The sequence below is a fragment of the Dermochelys coriacea genome, chromosome 10 (assembly GCF_009764565.3).
Source record: "Dermochelys coriacea isolate rDerCor1 chromosome 10, rDerCor1.pri.v4, whole genome shotgun sequence".
NCBI lineage: Eukaryota > Metazoa > Chordata > Testudines > Dermochelyidae > Dermochelys > Dermochelys coriacea.
Window position 1 is genome coordinate 31,514,305 of NC_050077.1, and position 13,126 is coordinate 31,527,430.

Sequence of the window (13,126 nt, forward strand, 5' to 3'; positions counted from 1 at the left end):
GAATTTACAAATGCAATCAAAGCCAGTAGAATTTAAAACTCCTAGGAAATTAAATGCCATCTTTTCTTTATTTTCTTTTTAGCTCCTTAATTCTGCCCTGTAGCACATTTACATGTTGAAGGTGAGATTTTCAAAGCCTTTAGTTTTAGTAGTAACTGGAAGTAAATTGCTTCCCTGAGAGTAGAGTTAGGCCAACACTGAGATTGGGGATTTTTGAAAATCCCACTCTGTGTCCCAAGTCAATGCCTATTTTAAGTATTATCTTACTTTCATAAAACATAGCAAGTTCATGTTATTTGTGAATATGCAGAGGGAACTACTCTCTCTCTCAACCACAAATCAACAGACATCACAAAAAATAAAAAGGAGATTGGAGAATTTGGCAGCCCATAATCTGGAAAGAGATTCTGTAACACCAACAGACCCAGTCTTGAATTCCAGCCAATAAGGATCTGATCCAATTCTGAAGCCAACGAAAAGCTCCCATTGACTTCAATGAAACTAGGATCAGGCCCTAAGTGCTTGGTGAATGTGTGCAATGAAAGTCATGTGACTGCTTTTCAAATTGTTTGGTGTTAACTTTGAGGGAGAGAACGGCAGAAACCAGAAGGATCCTTTCTACCTCTAGGAAGAAGAGTCACATAAATGGTTAACACATTCTTTTCTGATCTTCTCTGAAATCAAGAAAGAGCTGTAAGGTAATATCCCCAGACAGTGCGTATGGGATGACCACACTATTCCACTTCATGTAGTGTTAAGATTCACCCCACCACTCACCCTTGTAAGGCTTTAAACCAGTGATACTCAGACTGAGGTATGTGAGCTGCAAGCGGCTCTTTAATGTATCTAATGCAGCTCTTTGCAGCATATGATATTAAAACACTGTGCGATTTAATTATTAATCACTCAGAATGCTTTTACTATGTTATTAACCAACTATAGTTGATAAAATAATAATACTTGGTCAGTCATTTTGCTGTGAGCATTATATACCATATATATATATAAAATTAACTAAATATTTCCCCTGCCATTCTATTTAAATATGAATATATACTACTATAGTAAATGAAACAATGAATTCATACTAATACTCTTTTGGGTAATGTTGATTGCCAATTTGGCTCCTGAACCACTGAGGTCTGAGTATCACTGCATTAAACTATATAAGATTCCTATTCATGTTTAGGGAAAGGAAATAATTTTTGCTAGTGAACACCTTGGATCTCTCTTGTCCCAGGTCAGTACTTTGGCATACCATTTGATTGCTGGTAGAAGTCTCCAGCCTTCTGCAAAGCATCTCTCTTTGCAAGATCTCATTTTCAACTTGCATAGCTTTAATGACAGCAGAGGCAGATTGCTCAGGATCCTTCTTTTCACACACATTCCTTCGAGTTGCTGACAGTGGCTTTTCTGGTCGACTTACTGGTCCTGACACCAAAAAGTAGCAAGAAATGTCTATTGATCATCTCATACACGTATAAAACACTATAAAAGCCCAAGCATGAAATATCTGGTTTAGTTATTAACAAAGGGCTGAATTGGCAGCTTGCAACCCAGCCCAAGTAAGGCACAGCATATAGGTGATGCTAATGTTTGTTTTAACATTAGAGTTCCAGGTCTTCTCTATCCTGGACAACTAGTGAACAAATGACATCACAAAAGAATATAGATAGCGGTGTGGTTGTGGTAGCATGCATAGTGGCAGAATGGGCCCGGCTGAGCTGTGTCGAATACATGCCCACTGGTTTCTGGCAGGTTTGTACTCGGCACAGCTCAGCCATGCTCATGCTGCCACTACACATGCTACCACAACTACACTGCTATTTATATGCGTGTTAGCTCAATAAGAGCTAGCGTGAGTATGTGTACACGAGCAGGGGAATCACACCCCTACTACATAATGTAAACATAGCCAAAGGCAAAACAACCAAACACAATCCTTCCTCCACAGCCCTCAAAAAGGCCAGACAGCTTTCAGGCCTACTGTTTTTAAAACACAGCTTAATCATACTATAAGAATGATAACAGGGACATTGAAGCCAGCAAAACTTGTGTGATTACCAGTCCTAGCTCATATTCCTCCGCCTAACATCTGGTGTCAGAATGCACCAATAACCTGCCCCCGAAGCCACAGAAAATGGCACACTTGCTACTGTTCAGGGATATATGGGATGCACTGCATCACCAATTACATAGCACTGCTGCATACTTTCCATCAAGCTGATAACATCATCAGCTTACTATGGTGGACAGGATGGAAAAAAGCCTCTGCTACTACCAAGAATTCCCACTGCCACTACCAGACACTCCCTGGATTTGGGCTTCCCACACAACCTCTGGAGACAGATTAATGAGTTTAGATGTGGCATGGTTCACTGCCCCAAGACTGACTATGCCTGTGGCCTGTGTATCTATAGTGCTGTGAAAGATGCTGCACACATGCTGGATGGTTGCTCTTTTTGTGCTGGGCTCCGCAGAGGTCTTCCCAAGGTGACCACTATTAACTCAAGACTATTTAGCTGCTGTTGTTTTTTCCTAAACCTTCCCTTGGTTGTCTTGCTCACACAGAGTTGATATATGCATATAATACACTGTTTTAAAAGTGTTTGAAGGAAGTGCAACACACATCTTTCAAAAACTGGTCAACGCAAGGATCTGATCCAGGAGTCAAACATTAGCTGACGTTGGCATCCAGGTGACGGGGGAGTTTGGAGTTTCTCTTTTGTTTAAGAAGGAATATAATTTCTTGGTTTTGTTTAGGTTTTGTATTAATTAAAGAGACACAATTTGAGTTTTTCAATACTGTTAACTTTACTGGCTCTCAGGATTCATTTGGAAGCAGCTGTGCTTAGCTTGAGAAGTTTTATTACAGTAATAAGGTGTTCTGACCCTCTTCCATTCATTTGAATAACTGGGTTTATGTCAGATATCCGCCACACCCACAAAAAAACATCTTTTTGTAACTGATGGTGAATTTGCCTAAGGGGCGTGGCTGGATTACAGAAAGCTACCATCTTTTGACAGTTCCTCTGAAGATCCAGTAGTTGACATGCAGAGGTTGCCTTCCTGTCAGCACCCTTTCACCATAGGGAATATGTCTGTATAAAGAAAAAGGGGCAAGTATAGAGTGGTAGGGAGGATGGAAAAAGATGGGAAGAAGTCTTCATTCTGTGGGAGCAGGGAAAGAAGAATGAGGAGGGCGAGAGAGATAGCATATATAGCCATGGGCTTGCTCCTGCTCCCACTGAAGTCAATGGAATATTGAGATGAAAGGAAGCATAAAAATCGGCAACAGCCCAGGAGAGCGAGGATAGAAGTGTGCAGCAGAGACAACATCTAAGCCAGGGCAGGGGAAGGAGAATGGAAGCTCACATTGTATACTTTACATATTTTCATCTCTCTTACGGGAGCAGGTTGTTTCATGTCCCTCCTGGTGCAGGGGTCCAGCAGAAAGTGGACGAGCCATTTTACTTCTGACCTTCATACGTCTAATTGGAATGTAGGTTTCAGCAGCATCTTTCCTCTTTGCAGACAGAATTCGTTCCTGTTTCATATCTGCAGAAAAATAAGTGAGAAGAGTAAGAGAACTAGAGTCACAGAGTTTAAGGCTAGAAGGGATCACCATATTGTCCAGCCTGACTTTCTGTATATCACAGGCCACCACCATCACCCAACTCCCACACACTAAACACATTAGTCAAGTGAAGTTCATCTGGATTTAGGAGCAGCAAATCAGTAAAGATTTATTAGGCCTTGTCTACAAATAAGAGTTTTGCTGCTTTAACTATGCTGGCAAAGTTAAAGCAGTACACCCCACCCCCTTCACCTAGTGTAGATGTAGTTATACTGTTACAGAAGTGCTTACATATAGCTTATTCCAGTACAATGAAGCTAAATAAGCTATACCAGTATGAAGTGCCTTATACCTGTATAACTGTATCTATACAAGGCTTTTACCAGCATAATATATCTGTAAATAAAATATATACCTTGCCAAAAATAGTTATGCCAATAAAACTTGTTAAATGTAGATTAGGATTTAGACACAAATTTTGGATTACAAGGAAAGATGTGATGATCTATACTATTATGTTCACCACTTTTACAAGACTATGATAAATTTTGTACAAAGTATGCCTTGTGAGGTATCAGTTGAAAGCTCTGAATCTGCTGAACATTATTGTCCTGGTATAATATGTGTATGAGTATGGTATGTAAAGTTACAAGAGTCTACTGTATAACACTGTTATAACATGCTCCAATGTTAAGAAAAGCAGGTCTAAACCAGTTTCTCAGGAATAAAGGACAGGCCAACACCCAGCCAGATGTTAAAAGACTATCACCTGCTTAAGTGGCCATTCTCCATCAGGGGGAAGATGTGAATAAGAAATTTACATTTCATCACAGGGATGGTTCAAACCTCACATCCACAAGAGACTGCTTGTCATCTGTACCCCAGCTGGGAGTAATCCTTAAAGAGGGGAGAGGGTTATAAGAATGAAGTGAGCTGTAGCTCACGAAAGCTTATGCTCAAATAAATTTTTTAGTCTCTAAGGTGCCACAAGTACTCCTTTTCTTTTTTGCGAATACAGACTAACATGGCTGCTACTCTGAAACATAAGAATGAGAGACAGTGACTCCCATTCACCTTTCTCTCCCCCCATCTCTACTCATGGCAGCTTCTGAGCCCACAAAAGGGGGCTGCACAAGGACATTGCAGCAAAGATATTCCCATATTTCTTTTTTGGATCTTTCAGGAACATCAATCTTTCTGCTTTTGAAGAACAAGACTGCTGGGCAGTCAAAATGACACTTCAGCCTCAAGCACAAGGCAAGAGAAAGATGTGACCCTGCCTGCAAGGGCAATAGTGAAAGAGAAATTGCAGCCAAGAATCTATGTCCTTATTGGGCACCGTTCGAAAAAAAATGGAACTTTTGAAAAATGAAAAGGGTTCAAATAATAAATTTTGTCCTCAAACTTTTAAAGTTTAAATGATTGATAACAGAGGTTTAGCGCTGAAGACCCAACCCACAGAAAAGAGAGGTCACTTACTAGTAGCTGTTGATCAGGAGTTGCCTCTATGTATTTCCACTTGTGGGATATCGTGACCCTGGCATTGAGCTGAAGAACTGCCCTTTAAAAGCTGTATCCATTGGAGTGGCAGACAGGAGACACAAAGCCCAATGCTAGTTTGCCAGGTCTCAGTGTGGCTGATCAGATCACATGCTGTGTTTGTGTTTCTCCAGCAGCAAGGTTGCAAGTGAGAGTCAGCACGAGAAACCAAAGCTGCATTTTCTATCTTTGCTGTTCTTTTCTCTCCCTTTTGTGGGTGTTTGCTTCATTTAGCCTTAGGGAAAGCAGAATATGACTTCAGCAACAACCACAGCTCCAACTAACTAGTTTTCTTGTCCCCAGAAAGAACAATTACCATATTTAATACTACCTTAAAGACCATCAGATGAGATTTTCCCTATAAAAACTCTCGACAGCTAAAGGGAAAGGTAATAAGGGATATTGTTAAAATGAAATCCTTACTTAACACTTTACATTTCAAATGCTTCAACTGTTTTTTCCCCTTTTTTCTGTATCTTTAAAAAAAGGGTTATAAAGATATTTAATGGTCTAGGCAGGCTACAGTCTCTATTCTAGAAACCCTGACCCATGTTTAACTGTTTACTGTGGAATAGCAACAGGATCATATTAACACCATTGATTCTCTGAGCCCATTCATTCAATCAAAATTAGAACTACAGACATATCTGAAATAAGTGTCCATCTTAGGAATCATTGCAGGGCAGGACCACACTTCTTAAATGCCCTATATGGCTCAGGACCCAACAGGGCCCCTGCCATTACCCAAAGAGGTTAGCTACTTATACTGTGCTAAAAACTACACTACACTAAAGACTAATTTAACTAACTATATACAAGAAGAGAATTAGACTACAATGGAGCAATTCAAGGACATGAGGTGAGTTCTGTTAGTTCTCTGCTGAAGCAGCAAAGGAACTGAGGCAGCCAGGGAATGCACTCCTTTATATAGTGTAGGAAGATGACATTTCCCTTGTGTGAGACCACTTGTGCACCCTACAAACAGACATGGCTTTTAAAGGCAGTTCCACAGCTTGATGTCAGGTGCACCATATGCCACAAGTGGGAATGAACAAAGGCTGTCAAAGACATAATTACTGGGCAAATTAATAGAAAAGCTGATATAGGATTCAAATAATAAAGAATTAAAGGACAGGAATATAATTAATGCCAACATGGTTTCATGGAAAATAGATCTTATAAAACAAACCTCATTTCATTCTTTGATGAGATTACAAGATTGGTTGATAAAGGTAACAGGGCAGATATAATAGACTTAGACTTTTGTAAGACATTTGAATTGATATCACGATATTCTGCTTAAAAATTAGCCATGTCCAATAGCAACAACACTCTTGTTAAATGGATGAAGAACTGTGTAACGGATAGGTCTCAACAAGTAATCATCATTGAACGGGATGTTTCTAGTGGCGTTCCACAGGGATCAGTTCTAGGCCCAATGCTATTCAACCATTTACATCAATGATCCAGAATCAAATGAAAAATCACGGCTGATCAAATTTGCAGATGAAACAAAGATAGGTGGAACAGTAAATAATGAGGACAGGATTCATAGAGAGTGATCTGGATTCACTTGGTAACCTGGATAAAAACCATGTGTTTTAATACAGACAAATGGAAAGTTATACGTCTAGGAACAAGGAATGCAGGCTATACTTACAGAATGGGAGACTATTCTGGAAAACAGTGACTGTTAAAAGGAGGTAAGGGTCACAGTGGACAAGCAACTAAACATGAGCTCCCAGTGTGATGCTATGACAAAAAAGGATAATGAGATTCTTGGATGGATAAAGAGGGAAGTATAGAGGTGATTTCACTCTGTGTTGGTATGATGGAGTACAAACCCCACACTGGGGAAAAGGGGATTAAGGAGCAGCTCTAGTCACAGGAGGCTCTACCCAGCAGAGCCTTCTGGACATGCTGTCAATTGAGACAGAGCTTACAAGGGCACAGCACAGCTCAATCAGGGCAGTCAGTGCAAGGGAGCCGACTTCCACTGGTAGCTCATGCAGGAATCCAGAAGGAACTCCACACAGCCCTGAAAAGACTCAGAGCCACAAACCAATGCAGAAGAGACAGCAGAGCATCTGCTTGTGAGTGGGGAAGGGAACCTCCTGCTCCCCTTCTGGGGGTACATGTTGCAGGTCATTATCCAGGCCTTCGCTGTGCCTCTAGAGAGGCAGGGATGCAATAGGACAGAGGTTGGCAAACATTGAGAAATGGTGTGCCAAGTCTTCATTAATTTAAGGTTTTGCGTGACAGTAATAAATTTTACATTTACAATGGCCCCCGATGGAACCCAAGACTGGCAGCGGGCTGAGCGCGGCCAGTGGTCTGAGGTTCCGGCCGCTGGCTCCTGCCAGCTGGAGTCCTGGCTGCTGGCCCCGCTCAGCCCGCTGCTGGCCCGGAGTTCCGTTCACCCAGGCAGGCAGCGGGCTGAGTGGGGCCAGTGGCCGGGACCCCGGCTGGCAGCAGCTTGGCAGTAAAAATTGGCTCGCATGCCGCCTTTGCCACGTGTGCTGCAGGTTGCCAACCCCTGCAATAGGAAGTAACCCAGGGAAAAGGCTGGGTGATACCCTGACCCATGTTGCACACCTGAACTGCCTGCCCCAGGGCCCTGGTTGGAACCGGAGGAGTGAGAGGGCCTGGGTTCTCCTACCTCCAACCCCCAGGCTCAAACCATCTAAGCACTACCATCAACCCACAGGTTTGAACCCACCAGGCACTACTGCCAAACCAGGACTTGAACCCACTAGGTGGTATGAATAGCCAGTGAGCTGATGACTAGGGGACATGATCTAGGGAGACAGTCTCTCATTACAATTAGCGAGACCAGTACTGGAATACTGCATACAGTTCTAGTGTCTACATTTAAACAGGATATTGAAAAACTGGAGAGGATGCAGAAAAGAGCCACAAAATTATTCAAGGGCTGGCGAAAATGCCTTGCAGTGAGAGACAAAGAACTCAATCTGTTCGGTTTATCAAAAAGAAGATTGAGAGATGGCTTGATTACGTGGGGAAAAAACACCAGGTACCAAAAGGGCTCTTTAATCTAGTGGAGAAAGGCAGAACAAGAACCAATGGCGGGAAGCTGAAACCAGATAAATTCAAACTGGAAACATGGCACCAATATTTCACAGAGAGGGTGATTAAACATTGGAACAAACTACCAAGGGAAATGGTAGATTCTCCATCTCTTGAATTCTTCAGAAAGATTGGAATCCTTTTTGGAAGATATGCTATAATCAAACACATATTACTGGCCTAAATGCAGGGATACCTGCATGAAACATAATGGCCTGTGGTATATAAGAGGTCAGATTAGATGACATAAGGTTCCCTTTTAGCCACAAACTCTATGAATAAAAACTAGAATTACTACTGCAACACTGCAGCTGAACTGGTACAGGACACAAAGACTTACTTGTCAGATTCTGCTTAAATTCCAGCACGAGAGCACCAGCATCAAGGTCACAGCACCTTCCAGCCTCCTGATACTTGGGAACATCCTTCAGTAATGACTCACCACTGGGCAACTGGAGGCTTCCAAAACTTGCAACTGTCTCTTCCATTTGAGAGTGCTCCAAAAGCACATCCTCCTCAACAGAGTCATAGTCATCACTAGAACATTCCTTCTCCATCCTTTTCTGACTTACACTGAGTTCCAAACTTCTTCTCAATTCCTTGTACAATCCAGACAGATTTGTCAGCAAAATCTCACATATGTCTTTCAATTTTCAATTAAACTGCTGCTCCTCCCACCCCCAAGAAGGAAAAACCGACTCTGCTTTTATAGAATGGGGCTACTCCTGCATGCGTAACCCACTGTTTCAGTGCAATACACAACTGACTCTAGCAGTAGCTGGTCCATAGACAATAACAGCCTACTACGGCTGACGGCTTTGGCTCAAGTTGTGGTATCTATGGTGGGGATTTGAATGTCCCAGGTTCAAATCCTATTAACAACCCAGGTGAATATTATTAAAGTTACATATGACAGAAGTCCCTTCTTTTTTTTTAATCTAGAAAATTACATACAAAAGAGGGGCAGTGAGTAAGACAGGTCTGAATATTAACCAAGATTGATGGCTGTAGCACCCAAGCTCATTTACTCCAAAAGTTCATCATGGGGAAGCAGGGGACTCAAGGAAGACAAAAGATGGTTTTCTTGACAAGGTGCTGGACTAAGTCCAAGGAGAACTGGGTTCTAGTCCTGGCTCTGCTAAAGACTTTTAATAGGATTTTGGATAAGTTACTTAAAATCAGTATTTTCAGAGGTGGCTGATAATTGTGTGTTCCTCATTTACTGGGAAATCAACTTGAGCTAGCTAGGGAATGATTTTCTGAAGTGCTGATCATTCAGAATTGTAGCTGAATCCCACAGGAGTTGTGCATGCTTAACTTTAGGCCCTAGATTCAAATACAGAGCTAAGCACCCTGCCAACAAGTAGAATTCACAACCCCGAGCTGGATGCCTGGACTCCTCATACAATGCATGGAGATAGTTGGGTACCAAAAAAAGGGATTCACAGAAGCCAGAGTGTAGAGCAGGAAGCCACTTAAGCTAGCCAGTAGGAAATGCCAAGGAGAAAGCTGGGGCCTAAGCCCTGTCCCTGAAAGGAAGCTGAATGCTGTGATGTTACACTCCATATTCTTATGGAAATATGCTTATGATATGGATATGGCATAACTGAGATATACTTTATGCAAGATGGCTCATGTAAGATAGAATTGGAAAGGTTATGATTTACTGAATGTGATTATCCAATCTGTATGCCTGTATCGTTTCTATATCTGAAGTTAGGAATATTGACCCTGTATCTGTATTTCAAATGTGCTACTTTGGGTGACACCCACAACTAGCCCTTCAGGTACAACAGTGAAAAACCAGACAGGGCTGATGGCCCATTAGGAAGAAACAAAAAGACTGTGAAGATACTAATCTCTCTCCTTCCTAAGAGTCATCCTGGGATGCAGCTGTAACACTAATCGGTCAGGTGGTCCTGCCACCTGGTAGTGTACACGGTCTTGGACTTCTAGTAATTTTCCATTCACAGGATGGGGAGGTCAAGTTTGGGAAACAAAAGGCTTCCTGCCTTATGTAAATTCTATTTAAGGCTGGGAAGGAAGGCATTCCAGACTCTCCTCCATTGCCTACCCAAGAAGAAGGACTGCTGAAAGAACCTGAAGGGACAAAGAAACTAACCTGAAGGGAAAGGCAGGGTTGAGTCCAGACTGGGAGAGGGGACCAGTCTGTAAGAAATAACTGGAACTCTGAGCAACAGAAGCTCTGCATCCAGTCTAATTCAACATTTAGGGTGAGAAATTACATTTTGTAACCAATTTCTTTAGTGAATCAAGCTTCGTGTGCATGCTTTGTTTTATTTGCTTAGTAATCTGCTTTGTTCTGTTTGCTCTTTCTTATAATCACTTAAAATCTGCCTTTTATAGTTAATAAATTTGTTTTGTTTATTATTAAACCCAGTTTGTGCAATTTCTAACTGGGGGGGGGGGACAAGACAGGGTGCATATCTCTCTTCACATTGAGGAAGAGGGTGATTTTTTATGAGCTTGCGCTATGCAGATTCTTCTATACAGCACAAGACAATATACCTTTGGGTCTGCACTCTAAGGGAGGTGGGCACCTGAGTACTGGAGTAAGTCCCTTAAGCTGAGTCTTCCCAGAGCTGATCTCAGTGTCTGTGTCTTTCTGCAGCTGGATGTGACCCTGCCTGTGTGTGTGCTAGAGGAGGTTTAAGAGCCTGGCTCAGCAAGACAAGTTAAAGGGGGCCCATGTTGACAGAACAGGTGGGCTCAGTGGTATCTCAGCACATCAGATGGCGCCTTGAAAGGGGGCAACCCGTTATAGATGCCTAACTCTGGGCTGGAGTATGCTCAGAATTCACAACTGTGAACCCTCTCCTGGAGTTAGGGATCTAAACCGGAACAACCCTTTCTCAAGTAAAAAATGAAGAGAAGGTGCCACCCTCCTTTATTCCCAAGAGTGCAGTCATTAGAGCACTCACCCAGGATGTAGGAGATCCAGGTTAAGTCCCCATTCTGCCTGATTCAGAGCAAGGACTTGAACCTAGGTCTCCTAATTGCATCTCCTAACCACTGGGCTACAGGATATTCTGGGGTGGGGATGGGGGCTGTCTTTTTTAATCTCACCTGTTGAAATGGTTTGACTTTGGATGAAACACTGAACTATTCACTGCAGCAGGGGCTGGAACGCAGGTCTGCCATGGGCGTGTGCTAATCACTAGGCTATCCAGTCACTCTCTCTCTGACCTCCTGAATATTAAAGTATTTTACACAAAGTGGAACAAGTTGAACAGGAGAGAATGAGAGAGCCCCACCCCAGAATACCCTCTATCTTAGGGCATTCAGCTAGGAAGCAGAACAGGGATTTGAAACCAGGTCTCCCACATCCTAAGGGAGTGCTCCAACCATCGGCTATTGGGGACACCACCTCAGCTGGATTTTTGTGAGGGGCAAGATTTGGTACGTGTGTTCTTAGGCAGCTTCTGAGCGTATCTACCAGATCAGGCGAGAGAGGCAGGGGAATGTCTAGCTTGTGAATGTTGCTGGAGTTTAGCAGGAGTTAAGTGCCAAGCTGCTCGGCAGTGTTGAGTTTCAGGAGGCTGTGTGCAGGCCCAGAGGAAGAAATTTAGTTGTCAGGAGGACTTTAACAGAGGAAAATTAGACACCTATAGACTTTATGCACCAATAGATTACACGGCAGCTGAACTGTGGTTCTGTGAATGTCAGTGGTGCCTAAACACTGCACTTAGGCGCTTAGCTGCTAGCTTAAATCTCCCTTGTAAATCTAGCCCTAAAGTATCCCAAGCTGGGTATCCAATAACTGAGGCACTTAAAATTCATGTACCCTTTTATAAATGTTGGCCAAAATCTCTTTACATCTCAGATCCCCCTCTGTAAAATGAGATTAATAATTCTTTCCTACTTCACCAGGGTGCTGTGAATATTAATTCTTTAATGTCTATGAGACTCAGATATCATGGTGAGCAGCATAGCAGAAAAGTTGTGAGGAAATAAGTAATTCCCTATTCAGTGCAGGGTTTGGACAGTGTGCAGTAAATAAATCCTGGTGCCATATAATGAATAATGAGGTTAAAAAGCAGTGCTGAACAGCTGCCTCATTCAGTAAGCACCATCCATCAGAGTGAGGGAAGCCAGCTTCAGCAGTGTTACTGAGCATGCTCAGTCTGTGTGAGTATGTTCAGTATAAGTCAAGCGGCAAATCTGGGTGGGCACATGACCCCAAATGCCCCCCACCCAGCCAACTCATTGCCTCTGCTGTGCAATGAGGGCTCAGTTCTGCTCCCTTTACTCCCATTGACTTTAGTGGTATATGATTGGGACCTGAATGAGACAGCAACCCTGTGAAAAAAAACACAGAGACTATATCCGTGTGCATTGAAATCTGGCATTTCTGTATTACTAATTATTATTAATAATACTTTCTATTATAAGACTTAGTTTTCAGCTGCTTTTTACTTTGACAAACTGACCATTCAGGCTGAAGTTTTCCATGCTGGGTATTAAGCTCAGGCTGAATTATTTGGAAGATTTCAGCAAAAAAGTTCAGCCATTTCCCAAAAAGAGGTTAAGGAAAAATACGTTGCTTTGCCCACATAACATTTTTTTAAAGCTGTTTCAATGAGAAACTCTAATGCTTCCATTCTTTGGAGCAAGGAATTAAATTTGGTAGAGAGTTGCCCTGGTGTCAGCTTTTTGCTGTCCCTATGAAAATTCTCCCTAATTTGGCCAATGCATAAGTCTCTGAAGATCTTAATGCATTCAAGTTCAACAGAGTCTTGTTAGAATTTGAAAGCTAACGTCTCCCAAGATTTTATTTGTACGGAGCATGCATCATCCCAGGATAGCCACAGTTGAGCTGGACTTGCCCTGCAATTGCTCCTCTTGGATGCCAAGAACAATTAGGATGCCAGGCACAAGAACTAAGTGCAGGGATACTGTCTC

At 42.4% G+C, this 13,126-nt stretch overlaps 1 protein-coding gene across 19 annotated transcripts in view; it reads right to left on the reverse strand.

Moving 5' to 3' along the window:
- Positions 1–13,126, reverse strand: part of LOC119863013 (katanin interacting protein) — a 166,660-nt gene that overhangs the window by 96,726 nt on the left and 56,808 nt on the right. For 14 of the 19 annotated variants that reach the window (XR_006274744.1, XM_038420689.2, XM_043493808.1 and 11 more), the window contains 3 exons: positions 8,544–8,802; positions 3,409–3,558; positions 1,220–1,431 (listed from right to left, as the gene is read on the reverse strand). Coding sequence is in view for 18 of the 19 variants with exons in the window: in XM_038420689.2 (XP_038276617.1) it covers positions 1,220–1,431; positions 3,409–3,558; positions 8,544–8,802 (621 nt within the window). In the remaining variant the exon portion in view is untranslated. Of the gene's footprint in view, positions 1–1,219; positions 1,432–3,408; positions 3,559–4,346; positions 4,476–4,651; positions 4,683–5,056; positions 5,273–8,543; positions 8,803–13,126 lie in introns of those variants that run through there. The other 5 variants (XM_038420691.2, XM_038420688.1, XM_043493814.1 and 2 more) reach the window with 4 other exon arrangements.